We start from the raw sequence: 17916 nt of genomic DNA on the forward strand, positions 1-17916 counted from the left end.
TGGATTGTTAGAATCTAATATTGCAGACTTTAATCAAGATGAATATTACATTTAATTTGTTTTTCAGAAACTAGAGGAAAAAGGGAAAAAGAGAGGGAAACCAGAGAGGAACGAGATTATGACCAAGAGCAGAGTGCCTCGAGAGATCATAGAGATGACCGAGAATCTCGGGATGGAAGGGATCGGAGGGAGACCAGGGATAACAGAGACCGAAGGGAGCCAAGGGAATCCAGGGACACTCGAGACTCCAGGGATACAAGGGATTACAGCAGAGATAATAAAGATAGCCGTGATCAGAGAGACTCGCGTTCTATACGAGATACCCATGACTACAGAGACAGAGAGAATCGAGAGACCCATAAAAAGGAAGACCAGTATCAGGAGGAACCACGCAGTTATGGAAGAACCCATGGCAGAGAAGAGAATTCCCGTGCTGACACACGGAATGAGTCCAGAAATGAGTCGAGAAATGAAAGTAGAAGTGACCGGACTGGCAGAAGTCGAGGCAGAGGTCCAGAATTATCTGACAAAGGTACTATATGATTTATTTTTTCAATATCTGTACTACATTATTTGATAACGAATTGCTGCCAAATAAGCATATGCTGTTAAAGCAATTTTAAGTGGTATTTTCGTTAAAATAGAACGGTTGTTGCTTAAATGCATAGCACTCTTCTGTTTTCCATTCATTAAAACAGTATAGCATTGGCATCTTGCCATAGTATTTAAAAATCCTGTGCCACTCTGCTTAAGGTATCTGCAACCTTAGCTGTTCCCAAGGGCCATGAAATACAAAATGAAAGACTAGCAGAGGCAGATTCTCCGACCATATGCATTACACACCCCTCTTCCTTCTCCTCAAATACGCATGTATTCCCAGGTTCAACTTCTTCCATTTTTCTCACGTATGAAATATGTAACATTTTCTATGGCTTTCCAAAACCCGTTCCATTGTAATTTGTATTTGAAGAACTGTTACTTCTTTTATATTATCACCATTTGGTCATCTGTATTCATTATGTTTTTTGCTTTGGTTTCTTAGTTTTAATGTAACAGTTTTCTTTTTATTTTCTTTTTTAAAAGCTTCCAATAATTTTAAAACAACCTCCATCATATCTTGACTGCTTGGTCTGCTCATTTCCTTCTGCACAATGTCTGCAGCCTTATTCTTCTAAGGACAAATTTCCGCCACCTCCATGCTACCTTATTACCAGTCAGAAAACCCCATATTGTAACTAGAGGAAGTTGATTTCTCCTGAAAATAGAATACTGTATTTGGGCATGGTGTATATAATTTTCAGATGCCTAGAACTCAAGTGCAGCATCTTAATTCTGGTTTTGGTAGGTTGATGTCTCATTATCACAAATGTGTGTCAGATTTGTTAACTATAAACTTTTAAATCATCAGGATGGGGAGTTGAGCATTGAAACAGTTTTCTATGTCAAATAGAGTTTAGAATTTAACTTCTGTTTCAATGGTATAATTAAATGAAGTTAGATATTTTAAATAGTTAGTTGTTATAAAATGTCAATGGATTTTCTTACACGTGAACTCTTATGATGGGTGTAAATGTTTTCAATAGGAAGTCGGGCAACCAGAGGGTCTCAAGTTGACAGTCATAGCAGTAGTGGCAACTACCATGACAGCTGGGAATCACGGAGTAGCTATCCTGACCGGGACCGCTATGACAATCGAGAGCAAGCACGGGATTCATCCTTTGAAAGAAGACATGGAGAAAGGGAAAGACGTGACAACAGAGAGAGAGGTATGTAAACATGCATGCACTAATTCAGAAACATACAGCTGACCTGATATTGGAGTTTGGCATCAGTCTTGTGCTGAGGCTAATGAAAATTGACATATCTAGTACAAATGCTCATTAGCACAGCTATATAATAGATTCCCCCACCGCCTTGACTGGCTTAAGGCATTCCCCCACTGCTGTTTTTATTCATTCAGTATGTTTTAAGCAAACAAATTTGGGTGACTTCAGTGTAAAATGAGTAAGTTGAAAAGAACTGCACATTTTTTTGGAGGATATAACCTATTTATATACATGAGCATGTGGCTACTGTTGCATTTCAATACAATATTACTTGTTGATATAGAATTGTACAGAATATTTTTGTCTTATATTTAAATATGCTGTTGTGAAGCTTTGGCTAACCTTGACTGGCTACTAAAGTTAGGCACAGTATAATACTGTGATTAATACAGTATGACGTTTTATTGACTTGGGTATTTAATATTGATTAATGCTTTGCTGTGGTCAGTGTCAAATGGCAAATAAATCTTGATACAAATGCTGGTGAGGATGGAGAGAGTCCATGTTTTTATAAGGGTCTGCCATTTTGGGCTTAGCATGAGACGTTTCATTTTCATAGCAGAGAGAATGCTGAAGTTGTCCCTAGGCAGTTCTGTTCTAACATCCAGTCTGAAGAGTCATCTTAGAGTTGGCTTCTGAAAAAGTTGGCTTGCTGACTTCCGCAGTTAGCAAAACAAGAGAGCTTAATTAAGGCAAATTCATGGTTTAGGGACAGTGAGGAGAATAAATGTAAACTTAAAATGAATTTTTGGTCTTCGGGAAGGTTTTAATTGTGTTGGATGTGGCCATTGAATTCCAGATGCTGCCTGTGTTCATTCCTTTAAAAAGGCATGTTAGGCACTACTCTGCCAAGTTTTCTTCTCTCCACAGAACAGCATAATATGCCATGTCTTCTGTTCCTATGAAAAGCTCTGGAGGTTTTTTTAACTGCTGCTCTGCTTTAGTTTTTCTTCTACCTTCAAGGAAGGATTTTGTTGAACCTAATCTGCATCTTCCTTCTTGTCGTTAGCCTACATACTGCAGTCTGAATGTGTCCTGGACATTGGCAGTCTCTAATTACTTTTTATCTCTACCACCTTTGCAGTAACCAGCTGATTAAATTATAGTGCAGTTTGAACTTTCATGTCTTATTGAGTTCTAAGTAAAAATCTTAAAATTAGAATTAAATGTAAATATGCCAGTACAACAAAGGAAATTTATGGGAGGCAAGCCATTTGTTTTAGAGTGAAATGCACAATAAATGTTTATAAGGAGCTCTAATAGAATTGAGTCAGGCTTAAGTATCTTTCCTTAGCTCTTATGGTTTTACTTTGCTCTGTTTCTTAAAAAAAATAAAAATAAAAAATAGTTTTTCTAACACTAAAATCTTCTCAAAGATTTAATTTTAAGTACAGATTTACATGAAGTTTGAGAAATGCTAAGAGTGCTTTAAAAAGGGAACACGTAAGAGAAAATTTTATTTCTTTCCAAATATATTAGGAGTCGTTTTTAATATGTTTTAAAATATTAAACTAAATAATACAAAACTAAAATACAAATTATCAGGGCTAGGCATCCTGTATTCAGATAAAACGGAAATACTTTAAAGTTAAACACAAGTATAGTGTTTTAAAGGAGAAAGATGTGAACGTATAGTACAGTAATTATTAATTCATCCATACCCACATGTATTTAGCAAATATGTACTTCCGGATGTCTGTCATGTTTCACATTTAAGCATTGTTTGCAACAGGGTGGATTTGATTTAAATCACTAGTCAGGAAGACTCGATTTCATCATGGATTTCTACATAAAAGTTCATTCTTGTTGGTTGTTATAACCTTAATACATATTCTTCACAACTCAGACATAGATGTAGGTTTCATTTTTAGAAGGTACACATTATACATTTTTAAAGTGATTTATTTTGAAAACTTTTCAGATGAGTTTTACAGCTATATCAGAAAATGAATGATTGTTTAGTTATTTCATTTACCAAAGGTAATTGAAGCAGATATTTATGAAGTCTTTGGGAGGTGAACTATCTCCAATTCAACAGGTTAATCATTAATATTTTGAGGATTTTCTTGCCGTGCTGTATTAGGAGGAGAACATCACCAGACATTTAAATTGTTTTATTTAACTAAAACAACAACTTTATGGATTTTTTTTCTGCAACAGCAAACAGATAATATTTTAGCAAAACAAGCATATGAATTTTTGAATTTAGTTAAACATTCAAGTTTTTTAAAATCAGGTTTGTTTTTGTTAAAATTGTTAACTAAAATAGTCAAATGAAATATTTTTTAAAAAAAATACTGTCAGCCAGGTCAACATGAGAAACTTAAAATATTGGCTTCTGCAGCTAACTCAGTCGTCTTCACCTTCATTTTTTCTGTTTGTTCATAATCTGGAAAAGAAAAACAAGCTTTCCTGCTTTTTCAGATCCCAAACAATTTCTCAGTTTGGAATGAATTAGTCCAAAGGAAGAAAATATTCTTTTTACACTGGCAGAAGAAGCTACTGCAGTTAAAAGTGAGATTATCACTTTAACAGTCTCTGAATCCAAGTGCTTAAATGACTTCCACCAGTTCACTGGGGTGACTTTCTTTAAAACATCATCAGCAAACATATATTTCTTGAATGGTTCTTATTCCCAAACTGGGTCTCTTTTACAGCCTGCTGCCATTATAGGTTTTCCCTTCTAGTGAGAGAATGATTTGGTAGATCTCAAATCAATGAAGGCTACACTCAGAGAGACCTCAAGACTTCTGGGTTATGCTGCTCAAACAGTTTCACTTTTGTTTCTATTGCCTGTCTCTCCCGCCTCGCATTTATCTCCAGACTTTTCTCCTTGTCCAGAGCTATTCAGCCCCCAACAATCTTCTATTCGTTGAACTTTTTGAAACTTTTCACTTTTAAAGAGAGGCAAGTGTTTGACTCTGTACACAAATTTGCAGAGGGACAATAGAGTTGAGGTCGATTGTTTCTCACCTCTATATATTTATTTATTTTAAAACTTTTTTGCTGTTAACAAGCATATTATCTCTGGAGAGACAAATCTGCAGTCTGAGAACTGCAAAACTAAGCATCTCTGATGGTATCTTCTAGACTGAGCACTGAGTCCCACTGGGTAGATAGAAAGATTAACCTAAATCTACACCGAAGCCCCTGGAACCCCATAAGATTGGGTCCCTAATCCATGAACTATTGGAAATCATTTACAAAACTTTTCTTAAACATTACCTGAATATATCATCTCATACTATAGAATTAGAATTTATAATCCCTATTCCATGATGAGGTATCTTTGAGCTATAATGTATCTTTATTAAAACTACCTTTAGATAGGTTTTTTCCTCAAAAAGCATTTTATCAAAAAACGATTTTTATCCACCCTGGTTTGCAGATACTTAATACCACTCCTCGTGCCAATCTAATGTGGAAAAATAATAGTTTAAAAATGAAGAACTTGAATTACAATGTAGTACTATTGCAATAAGTGGTATTGAAATGGTGTGGGCATACCAGCATAAAGAATGTGAATCCTGTATCTGGACCCGAGTTGTCTGAACTAATGTTTCATATCCAAAAAATGATTGTTTTGGCCATAGCAGAAATGTCATTCCTATTTACTTTTAATTTTACCTGGAAGCAATGGAGCATTAAGTCATTATTCATTCACTCGCAGGTGAAAATTGATTAAACTGACGGGAACGTATGTTTTATTGACTCAGTTCTGTTCAAACTCCACATGCATGCCCCTGAAGGATATTCTCTCAATAATGTATGGAGATGTGCATTATGTCAGCTTTGCAATAATGGACAAAAAGTCAAATCTGCATTTTCCTTTATTCATACAAGTGTTTCCTCCACCCCTTTATGTAATGTGTTTAGCATACACCATGGAGGATTTTTCTATTATTCTTTACTAAAATAGAATTAAGATCACAATATAGTTATTGATGCAAATTAGTCACAATTTATATCCACTTAAGAGAGATTTAGATGTCTGCAACTATGTATATTTTTTGTTGCTAAGGAAAGGTGATCTAGGCATCAGAGTTTGTCTTCCTTTCTAGTCTTTCTCCCTCCCCTGCTGCTGCTAATATTCAAGTTAAATAGGGCTTTCCTTGTGATTCTAGACTAGTTATTTCCAATTTACACATGTATTCTTCCCCCATCCCTCACCACCAGTTCCTGTGTACTGTGCCTATAACAGTTTTGCTTGTAAAGCCGCAAGGAATATTTGAAAGATTTCAGTTCTCATGTGTCCAATATTTCCTCTTTGCCTCCTTCTCTTGATCTGAGTCACCTGAATGATCAGATGATGAGCCACTGGGCCAGTCCGTTTCATATTTTTCTAAGTATTGAAAGTGCTGGCTAGAGGAACTGTGGAACTGAGAATGGATTGAAGAAAAGTAAAATCCTGCATTCTTTAATCGAATGATAAAACGGAAAAGTTTTAAGCATCTGTTTAATTGAAATCATATAGAAAATATCTGATGATGCTCTTGGGCAATAGTAGTTGTCAAATGGTAAGCAGATAAAATTTTGAAATTACTGAGAATAGACTTATACAAAATAAAACCTTTATAGCCATGGTTTGTAGTGACCTTAAGCTTAAGTAGAAAAGACTTAAATTTCTTCATTTTAAAAATATTTCAAGATAATGCCCTTCCCCTCATGTCATTCAGAACCTTTTTCCAGGATTCTGCAAGAATCAAATTGTATCCTACTTTAATAAGAATACAGAAGCTTCTATTCTAATTTTAAATGATTTAGTGTGCTGTGAGAGGTGTATCTATCTAATTAGTCACTGGCAATGAAACTTGACTTTCTTTACAGATCAAAGACCAAGCTCACCAGTACGGCACCAAGGAAGGAGCGATGACCTTGAGCGTGATGAAAGGAGAGAAGAACGACGGGTAGACCGGGTTGATGATAGGAGAGATGAAAGGGCCAGGGAGAGGGAACGAGAGAGGGAGAGGGAACGAGAGAGGGAAAGAGAGAGAGACCGAGAGAGGGAGAGAGAAAAGGAAAGAGAACTAGAACGAGATCGTGCCCGAGAACGGGAGAGAGAAAGAGAGCGGGACAAAGACAGAGAACGCGAACGGGAAAGAGACCACCGAGACCATGACAGAGAAAGGGAGAGAGAGAGAGAAAGGGAGAGAGAGAAAGAACGAGAGCGAGAGAGGGAGGAACGGGAAAGGGAGAGAGAACGAGAGCGAGAAAGAGAGCGAGAACGAGAGAGAGAGCGGGGTCGCGACAGGGATAAGGAACGAGAACGTCCGAGAGACTGGGAGGACAAAGAAAAAGGAAGGGATGACCGCAGAGATAAGAGAGAAGATGTCCGAGAAGAAAGGAATACAAGAGATGTCCATGAGGAGAGGAAATCTAAGTAAGTGATTCTGCATGTGACTTATTTTCTCACCAAAAATGTAAACTACCATGTGATCCTTTAATGTTTCATGGGGTAAAACTCTGTTTTCATTGTTGTAAACCAAGTGTTTGCAATGGTACAAGTAGCACATGTCTGCTAGTAGGAGCTTGTAAAGGGTTATGTGTTGACTCCAGAGCCCCTAGCAAATCTGAGTTCACTGTGTCTCATTCAGATGTTACTGTAGCAGATCCTTTATTGAGGTTGTGTTGAGATTCTTGCTTAAATATGAGATGAAACCTCTGTTATGTAAGAATAACATAGCATATCCTCCCTAAATTTATGGCATTTACTCTTTAAATACAGAATGCATTTTTTAAAAAAAAATCTAATTTAAATAATCAGTTACAAAGTTTAGAAGGATAATATAAATTTTGTGCTTAACCTTTTTCTAGATCCTTCTAGCAAATACATTCTTGATTCTCCATTGGAGTGATCTCTGTGTATTTCCATTAGTAGGATGCACTTCTGAGTTTTGGGAACTGTCTTTAAAGTAGTGCTTATTGGGACCACAAGACTAACCTCAGTCCTTTCTTTATGTAGCCAGCTGTGGATATTGTGATCTTTTCACTACACTCAAAGCAATTTCTTGGATTTTATTCAAAGCTCCTTTAATTTCTCCTATATTGTTGGTTAGCTAGTTTGTAAAGGAAATAGCTTGCACTGTTTCACTTTTAGGACCAGATCCTCAGCTGGCCCAGCAATACTTGAGAGAGTCTCATGCTCTGGATCAAGCTGCAAGTCATCTCCATTCCACTGGCACAATGAAATAGTTTAATGAAAGGGTTACGTTTATTTGTGCAGGAGACAGTGCTTTCTTAGGCTATGTCTGTACTACAAAGGTAAGTCGACCTTTGTTAGGTCGACTTAGAGCCACCACATTACTTACTGCGGTGGCTGATGTCCACACTACCCTGTTTCTGTCAGTGTTGCGCATCCTCACCAGGAGCACTTCCACCGACTGAAGGGGGGCAATGTGGGGGATTGAAAGCCAGGGCTCTCAGGTCCATGCAGCGCACCACTGGGAGCCCCGCTGCCCCCTCAGGCTTCTCACCTCAGCACTCCCACCAAGGAGCAGGGGGCAGCTGCCTAGGGCTTCTCACCTCTGGTGGGGAGATCCACACCCAGAGTCTGATCGGCTGCCATGCTCCCAGCAAGCAGCCAACAACCAAGGTAAAGAATTCAGTGTCTACACAGACACTGCATTGCCCTAACTACACAGACGTAAGCCCTACGTCTGTCGTTGAGGTGGTTTTATTATGTCTTCGTAGCAGGGGAGTTACATCGGCAGGAGAAGCATTTCAGTGTGTAGACCTCCGCTGTTTTGTTGACAAAAAAGTGACAAGGCCTCAGTTACTAGTACAGTTGTGGAGCTCCCACAGGAACAAAGAATTGCCTCAAACCTTTCCGCTTTCCTTTCGAAGTAGAAGGCATGCTTACAAATAAATGAAAATAAACTAGGGCCCAGTTTAACCATTAGTCTGTTAGAGCAGCCTCTGGGCTGCTTATACTATGTGCAGTTACAATAGCCCTCAATGGCCCATTCTGCATCCAGATTTACAACAGTACAGCTGTTTTCAGGCAACCAACCCTTCCTTGACTCTACATTACCAGTGATTCCAGCACTCCAGTAGAATTCTGAGCTGCCTCGTCTTTGCAGCCTGAACACCACTTGAGTCATGCAAAAGGAGTGGGAACAGGGGCCAGACTCCGGTCCTTTGTTTTTATTTTGGGCCTTGGTTAGATGTCTCTCCAAGGACTTGGACAGGAATGGCAGATTGATTTAAGTGGTATTCATCATGCTGCAACTTCCTCCTGGAAGTAGATACACACGTCTGTATGTATGTACTTCCTGGGAAAAGCTTTTCTCCCGGGTCATTCTTGATGTGGAGGGCCGTTACACTTGGAACCCAGACCAATAGGCAGTGGGGGTTCTGTGCCTTTCTTACCAAGGTAGTCTTATAAATATGCCAGGTCACGAACAAGAACCTGTTGTCGTCAGCACCAATACACCACTTTTGGCACCAAATAGGTTTGGTCCACAGTGCCAGGATTTTCCTCAGTGCCAAGAAAGTTAGTTCTACACCCAAAGGCCATTGGGTGTGGGCTCCTTTTGGCACCATCTCTTCTTCAGCCTCGAGCAGGAACTCCTTTTAAGGTCACTTCTTTGTCATTTTTGGTTGCCTTACCAAGGGCAAGGAAAAGGTCCTAAAGGGTTTTTGGTACTGGAATTCTGAGCATCATCCTAGAAGAAAGAGGCTGAAACATCACTAAGGCTATGTCTACACTGCGCACTTTACAGCAGCACTTCTGTGCTACTACAGCCCTGCCGTTGTAAGGTACACAACGTAGCCGCTCTTTGTCAACAGGAGAGAGTTCTCCCGGTGACAAAATAAAAGCACCCCCAAAGCAATAGCTTTGTCAGCGGGCAAGTGTCTCCTGCCGACATGGTGCTGTCTATACCGACGCTTTTGTTGGTAAAACTTTCGTCAGTCAGGGGTGGGTTTTTTGTTCTCCCCCCCCCCCCCCCCGACAGCTCTGATCAACAAAAGTTTTACTGACGAAAGTGCAATGTAGACATAGCCTAAGAGTTTAAGGCTGGTGTGGCTGAACTGCCCACCATGGTGCTGCAGGTTATGACTACCTCTGGCATAGCCTGGGTTGCTGATTCGTAGGATTCCAGGTATCTGTGTGGGACCTTTGGCCCAAAAAATATTGAGATTAAGATCATCTCTTAAACAATACTTACCAAGTTTATAAATTCCCTTTCTCTAAAAAACAGTCGATCATCTTAAAAAATATTTTGTTTTGTTTAAAAGTTGGTAAGTCTCATCAATGAAAGTATTTTAAGTATTTGGAGTGCAAATGAAAACTGATCTTACTTGAAACTTTGTTGCTAATAAAGCTAGAAAATTGTGGGACATCTTTTGGTATCTTGTATTTTGAGAGAGGTGCATAGAGTACAGTTGTTGTTATGTTACTGATAAAGAAATACAGCTATTGGTTTTTTAAAAGGCATCTGCATGGAATTTGCATTTATTTGTCCAATATAGGAAGCGTCACAGAAATGAAAGTAGCCCTAGTCCTCGTCCATCACCCAAGCGCCGCCGTGAGCATTCTCCTGATAGCGATGCCTACAACAGTGGAGACGATAAAAGTAAGTAGGAGTGGGTTGTGTCTGCCACAGTATACAGGCTAACCTGTAACTATGAAGAAGTTCCTTTTAACCTTAAATAGAAAATGAGGGATTAAGCTTTTCAAAGTGTCTTCATCTCCCTGTTTTTTTCACTGTAAGGCAGTTTTTCTTGTAGAGTGGTGGGGCTATGTATTAGACATACTATTTATTCTATATGCTAATTTTGTTATAATGTATTGGTATTGTCCTGGGGCAGTAGTCCCAACATTTGTCTTTAAGATGCATAACTATTAAAAGTGGAAAAAATCCATTGATACTGCAGCTGCTTAAAAGATTGAAGAATGTAGCTGGAAATAATGGATTGTTTTGATTGAAACTTCCTTTGGTGTGTACAGGATGCACAAAATGTGTATTTTTTCCCCCTCCTGAACAATAAAAATATATATCTTTTCCACTTGTAGATGAGAAGCACAGGCTGCTAAGTCAGGTTGTGCGACCACAAGAATCCCGATCTCTCAGCCCCACGCACCTTACAGAAGACAGGCAGAGTCGAAAGCCAGAGAGAAAGGAAAGTTCAAGACGTTATGAAGAACCGGAGTTCAAAGAGAGGGTTTCTTCAGGAGATAAACAGAGAGAGCAGAGAGAACAAACAGAAGTCACTGAAAGCTCACGAACCAGGGTTCAAGAGAGCTTAGGACATCACCCTTCTGAAGAACGAGATGCATCTGATAGAATACATGAGGAGAATAAGAAGAAATCTAAAGTGCAGAAAAAGACCACAAAGAAGAAAAAAGATGATGACATTGGGGTGGAACGGTACACTGAGTCAACTGTAGAAGAGGGTCAGGTCTTTTCACCCAAGAAAGTTCCAAAAAAGAAAAATGTTGAGAAGAAGCGTAAGAGGTCAAAGGGTGATTCTGAGGTTTCTGATGAAGAAATTGTCCCACACCATAAAAAGAAAAAAGGCCCAAGAACTCCCCCTGTAACAACAAAAGAGGAGTTGGCTGAAGCAGTACCTGAGAAAGCTGTGGCAGTAGAAACTGCTCCGAAAAGGGAAGAGACAACATTTAGTGACTGGTCAGATGAAGATGTTCCAGAACGTGGTGAAATCATTGTTCCAGAAAGAAGCACAGAAGAATCCCACAGAAAAACCCATAGACTGAGGGGAGAAAAGGTAGAAACCCCACATGTTACTATAGAAGATGCACCTCATCGCAAACCTGTGGATCAGAAGCGCAGCAGCAGTCTTGGTAGCAATCGAAGTCATACTTCAAGCAGACTTCGATCACCCTCCAATGAGTCTGCTCATCGCAGTGGAGATGACCAGACAGGTCGGAGAAGGGTCCTGCACAGCAGCTCCAGGGACAGAGAGAAAAAAAGCTTAGAAATCACCGGAGAACGGAAGTCTAGAATTGATCAGTTGAAACGAGGGGAACCCAGCCGCAGCACATCTTCAGGTAATAAGATACTGTCCTTATGAGACAGATTTATATCATACTGTGTGAAAGTAAATAGACTCTACTTCAAAATCCTTCTAGCATGGCTTTAAGCTCTTGCTTTTCCTTTCATATCCAGTGAATCATCTTCTGCCTCCTTAATAAAATTAGAGGGAATTGAATATTCCTTCAAATTATGATTTAAAACTCTTGGCATCAATGGGGATGGATTATCCCTTTGCTGAGCCTGGAATAGTCAACAAGAAATAGCAATTTATGCTGTCAGAGTTAAAACATATCTGGAACTAATTAAACTTTTAAATTAGAAAAGCTCTTATGCTAACACAGAGCATAGTAGTAATTTTATTATATAAAATGTACTTTAACAATTATAAACAAATTGAAATTAAATTTTAATATTGAAATTATGCAATGATGTGCATGAGGTTACATTTTACATGTTTCAGGGAGCTATGTTCACTGCAAATTTCTCTCAGGAAACATGTTGAAGTCATTAGGTTGCGGCCCTTAATAGAAAGTTTAATACAAATGAAAATCATCTTTGTCCTGAACTTAAATAATCAATTGGAACTGAATTGCTTAGTTTTATGCCTGTGGAGAGTGAGGAAAACAGGCAAGAAATTATTTAAGATATTAGGCCTCTTCATTGGAGAGTTACTGTTCTCATTAAACAAACTGGCTGTTGGAGAGCTCCAGCTTTCTTCTTGCTTCCTGTACTACATCATACATAACTTAGCAGTACTGAAAATGCTTTTCACCCACTTGGCAAATGGGGAACATTAGATGTTTCTCTGATAGAGACATCGGTGGATGTTCCTCCATGTGAAAAGAGATCAGGGAAGAAGCAAGAGCAGCCTGGATGTTGTCAGGACAAAATTGGCATGGGAGACATACATCTGTGTCCCATACTCTGATTTATTTTTTAACTCTTTCAGATGGCAGATACTTTTTATGTTGAGGCATAGTCAGCAATCTGAGATTGCTGCTGTGGGGTTGAAAGACTTGACCTGACCCCTGACCAGATAGTATTTTTTTCAAGTCTTTATTTTTCTTCTTCTTTGTTTCAGGTAGGCTGTTATACTGAAAAAAATTGATCTTGCTCACGGGGGTGGGGAGGTGTCTTTTAGTTAAACTTAATTACTAAACCATGAACAGAGAATTCAACCCTCTAGAATGTTAAAATATGTCCCCATGTTATAAATCCTTGTTTTATTTACAGATTCCATTTTAAGGTGAAATCTCCATTACCACTTTCTGTGGTGGTGGTTCTGTTGTCCAAATTATTCCCTATAATCTTCTGATGAAAAAATGTGGCTGTGACTTCCAGTTGTTTCCTCAGGTGTCTGGACAAGCCTCTGGAGTCGTCTTCTGCTCTTTCTAGTCCAGTTCAGTTCAAAGTAGGATAATAATCATACCAAGCTTCTCCTAAAATGTCTTGATTTAGCATCAAGAAAATACATGTGAAAGCCAAGACTATAGCAAGGTTAAAAAAAAAATTAGATAAATTCATGGAGGATAGGACCATCAATGGCTATTAGCCAAGATAGGCAGGGATGATGTCCCTAGCCTCTCTTTGCCAGAAGCTGGGAATGGGCAACAGGGGATGAATCGCTTGATGATTATCTGTTCTGTTCATTCCCTCTGGGGCACCTGGCATTGACCACTGTCGGAAGACAGGATATTGGGCTAGATGGACTTTGGTCTGACCCAGTATGGCTGTTCTTATGTTCTTATAATAAGATACTGTCAAGAACACAAATATACCCATATGAAAACATCTCAAAATAAACAGCATTTACACATGCTATTTAAAGTTATGGCTCTTTAAACCCAATAGCAAGCTTTTTATAGGTAATGGTTTCCTTTAAGTGATTCTGGACACAATGGAATATTTGTTTTAAACTTTCAAGAAGCCTTTAAACAGTTTTGCAGACAATTGGGCAGCAGTTACTTGGTCCTCTCTATCCTGTACTCTTGTTGCTGGGCAGTGGTTGTGTGTGATGACCTGACACTGTCAGCCTTTCTACTGGGTCTTTAACTTCAGTGGGGGAAGAAAGCTAAACTGGTAGCTCTTAGTTTATAGACGTGCCAATCTTTGTAATTTGCACATGCATAGGACTTTTCATTTAAAGATTGTTGAAGGCAGATAAGGAATGTATAGAAAATATTTTCACCTGCTGTGGAAATATGGCCGTGTCTGTTTGAGCAAAGCTGTTTTAACATTTCATGCAGTGCTGCAAAATACTTGTAAGTGAAGAATATAGTAGCTGAATGGAATTTCAAGGGGAAATTAGGCAGAAACCATTGCTTGATTTGAAATGGTTCATGATTACAAGTGATCAGGTCATTGGTTTTCCTCTTTTACGGGATAGAATGCACCCTCCACCAACCCACTATTTCCTAAAACCATGCTGGAGAATTGGTTCAGTACTGACTCGGGGAAAATGCCAAACTTCTTGCCACAGTTGGGTATATCCTGGAGGGCCCCAATCAAATGTCAATCTACATCTTGCTTAAATTTGACATATGATGGAATTACAGAACAAGTTTATTTGCCAACAATGGCTTTATTAGATTTCAGAATGGCAAATTTTCAAAACGATGACACTTGTTTTCCCGTCTTTTGTTTCACATACAGAAATGCCTACAGTTTGATTTTAAAGAAGCAGTTTTTAGCTATTGAAAAATGTTTTTTGGGGGAAGTGGGGGAGGAGGAAGGGGATAATTAAGAGAGAAGTCATGCCCTTGAATAAGGTCAAATACATAGAGGTGATTTTTATGAAGAAATCTTCATTCTGTGTTGTTCTTGCCCTCAAAGATCTGTTTTGACAGCAGAGTCTGTAAAAACTTGGATATTTTTGTCTGTTTTGATACAGATAAATGTGTACTGCATTCACTTGCTACAGTCATGTCTTTTTAATATTTTATTCAGATCGTCAAGATTCAAGAAGCCACAGTTCAAGAAGAAGTTCTCCTGAATCAGATCGTCAGGTCCATTCCAGATCTGGGTCCTTTGATAGCAGGGAGAGGCTTCAAGAACGAGATAGACATGATCACGATCGTGAACGAGACAGAGAAAGGAGGGATGGAAGGCAGAGAGAATGGGACCGGGATGTAGATAAAGACTGGCCACGGAATCGTGACAGAATCAGAGACCGAGAGCGAGAGAGGGAAAAAAGAAGAGACTTGGACAGGGAAAGAGAGAGACAACTTCCTGATACTACTGAAAGAGACAGGGACAGAACTCTTGACATTTCTTCTCAAACAGAGACAACAAAGCGCAATGAACCAAAACTGGACAGGGATCATGAAAAGGAATCTGATGGGGTTTGCCGGGACACTACAGCTTTGGAGAAGGAAAGGACAGAAAAGGACTTGGGAACTTCACAAGGATTTGAAGATGGAAATGAAGCTGAGAAAGTGGAGAGCTTAGAAGGTGAGATGTTCTGGAACAGAAACTAGTGTGTCAATTATTTTATGCCTTCCTCTTTTAACATAACATCAAACTACAGTAATTAGAATAATTTTCTACTGAAAGGTCACTCTCTGATATGCAGATTGGCTCCAGCTTTTCCACTGTGGAAGCAGGTACCCTGAGATATAATCCCTATGAGCAGCCTTTTTAGCATGTGCTTTGTTAATTGTGTACTTCCAAAGCAGTCTTGAGACAAATAAACATAAATGAGACAAGGTATAATTTGCTTAGGCACCAAATTTCTGAATAGTCAGGTGGCTTAAAGAATAAAAATTCCCTTTTCTTCATCACCCCTTTACATCATTAGCCTTTTTCTCAGTGTGGGAGTGACAGCTGAGGAGGATATTGGTAAGAAGAGTTAAAGGGGAAAACTGTAGAAAAATAGAAAGCATTTTAGGAGAAGAAAAATTGACAGTCTTATTTTCCTACATTTTAAAAAATGTTGCATCATTAAAAGATCTCAATCATATTATTTTTTTCCACAGAGCCAGTTGCCAGAGAACTGGCGATGGTATAATTTTAAGATGTGTATAGTTCTTAACATATAAATAGATAGGTCTTGTCCAGGAATAACTTCAGAAAAGTAATTTTATTCAACACACAGAAAATGTGCTAGTTTTTCTCGCTCTGAAAAAATATGTGCTCAGTTTAAGAAATAAAGGTAATATAGACAAGGGCAAACACTTAAATCGAAAACTACATTTAAAACCCACTGAGGAAGAGCGGAACTAAGTAGCTTGAGTCTTGCACTTGAACGAGTTCAATTGTCAATTGTCTGGTTCATTATGAAGCAGGGAAAAATTCCATAACCTATTTGGAAAAATCTAAAAAAGCAAGCACAAATTTGTGACTAAATAAGAAACAGTATTCTCAGTGCATGTCTCGCTGACATTCAATAAATTCTTCCTGCTATGTTTATATTGTCCATACCTTCTCCCAAAGGATCACATATTTAGGGAAGGAAAGTATTTTGTTACTCAGTTTTTCCTGGTTGTATTGTATTCTTTTTAGCAGTCTGAAATCTGTTTATATTTACCTTTTTAATTACAGCATAGTTTTGTCTTAATTTATATCTTTTCCTAGACACACAGAATAAAAAATAATTCACTTCCAGTGATTCAAAGCAAAATATTTTTTTAAATGGGAACTAAAACAAAAGGGTGATGTACATTCTTTCTCCTGATTATTACCTAATAACTTTGGTTGTTGGGTTTGAATTATGGCTCATGCACATTTTGTGTGCCACATACGTTGTTTCATAAGGAGGTCATTCGACTTTTGAAAATCAGAAAATATCTGCTCTACTCAAGCATGTAGTTGAGGAAAAAATGTGAACTGGTGTGTTCAGTAGTACAGCATTCTACTAGAAAATAGAGGATGTATCATGAAAATCTGAAGTTCGTTATGCAAGTGTTGACACTGAAAATTATGATGAGATCCAGAGTGAAATTTAGTGTAGCGTCTAAAAATTTCCCATTGGAGAGAAAAGAGAGCGTATCTTAGCACAACTTTCAACTCTGATGTTGGTGCAGCATCAACTGTCTTGTTCTGTTTAGGCTACAGTCATTGTGTATAGGCCTTAACATAAAATGTGTGAGGATTTAATTACTTAATTATGATTGTGTGTTGAACGTTTAATGTGTTTGCTTCAAGTGAAGACTTTAATGATGCCAGAGATGCTGTGCTCCCTGCAAAGCAGTGACAGGTGTTCTGAGTAGTTAATTTACACTCTTATTATTGTCTTTCCCTTAGTTTTCTGCATTGATTTCTAATTTTTTAATGTATCAAGGGCAAGCAAACTGTACCCTTGGATAAAAAGAACAGGAGTACTTGTGGCACCTTAGAGACTAACAAATTTATTTCAGCATGAGCTTCCGTGAGCCTACAGCTCACTTCTTCGGATGCATAGAATGGAACACACAGACAGGAGATATTTATATATACAGAGAACATGAAAAGGTGGAAGTATGCATACCAACAGGAAGAGTCTAATCAATTGAGATGAGCTATCATCAGCAGGAGAAAAAAAAACTTTTGAAGTGATAATTAAGATGACCCATAGAAGGTGTGAGGAGAACTTAACATAGGGAAATAGATTCAATTAGTGTAATGACCCAACCATTCCCAGTCTCTGTTTAGGCCTGAGTTAATTGTGTCTAATTTGCATATTAATTCGAGTTCAGCAGTCTCTCTTTGGAGTCTGTTTTTGAAGTTTTTTTGTTGCAAAATTGCCACCTTCAAGTCTGTCACTGAGTGGTTAGAGAGGTTGAAGTGTTCTCCCACTGGTTTTTGAATGTTATGATTCCTGATGTCAGATTTGTGTCCATTTATTCTTTTGCATAGAGACTGTCCAGTTTGGCCAATGTACATGGCAGAGGGGCATTGCTGGCACATGATGGCATATATCACGTTGGTAGATGTGCAGGTGAATGAGCCCCTGATGGCGTGGCTGATATGATTAGGTCCTATGATGGTGTCACATGAATAGATATGTGGACAGAGCTGGCATCGGGCTTTGTTGCAAGGATAGGTTCCTGGGTTAGTGTTTATGTTGTATGGTGTGCGGTTGCTGATGAGTATTTGCTTCAGGTTGGGAGGCTGTC

At 38.6% G+C, this 17916-nt stretch overlaps 1 protein-coding gene across 8 annotated transcripts in view; it reads left to right on the forward strand.

The window, feature by feature from the left end:
* Nucleotides 1–17916, forward strand: part of ZC3H13 (zinc finger CCCH-type containing 13) — a 57130-nt gene that overhangs the window by 33864 nt on the left and 5350 nt on the right. For all 8 annotated transcript variants that reach the window (XM_039484789.1, XM_039484816.1, XM_039484797.1 and 5 more), the window contains 6 exons: nt 68–532; nt 1584–1766; nt 6654–7206; nt 10299–10402; nt 10843–11838; nt 14771–15274. In XM_039484789.1, the coding sequence (XP_039340723.1) occupies nt 68–532; nt 1584–1766; nt 6654–7206; nt 10299–10402; nt 10843–11838; nt 14771–15274 (2805 nt within the window). The remainder of the gene's footprint in view (nt 1–67; nt 533–1583; nt 1767–6653; nt 7207–10298; nt 10403–10842; nt 11839–14770; nt 15275–17916) is intronic.

Source organism: Mauremys reevesii, linkage group 1 (genome assembly GCF_016161935.1).
Source record: "Mauremys reevesii isolate NIE-2019 linkage group 1, ASM1616193v1, whole genome shotgun sequence".
NCBI classification, from domain to species: domain Eukaryota; kingdom Metazoa; phylum Chordata; order Testudines; family Geoemydidae; genus Mauremys; species Mauremys reevesii.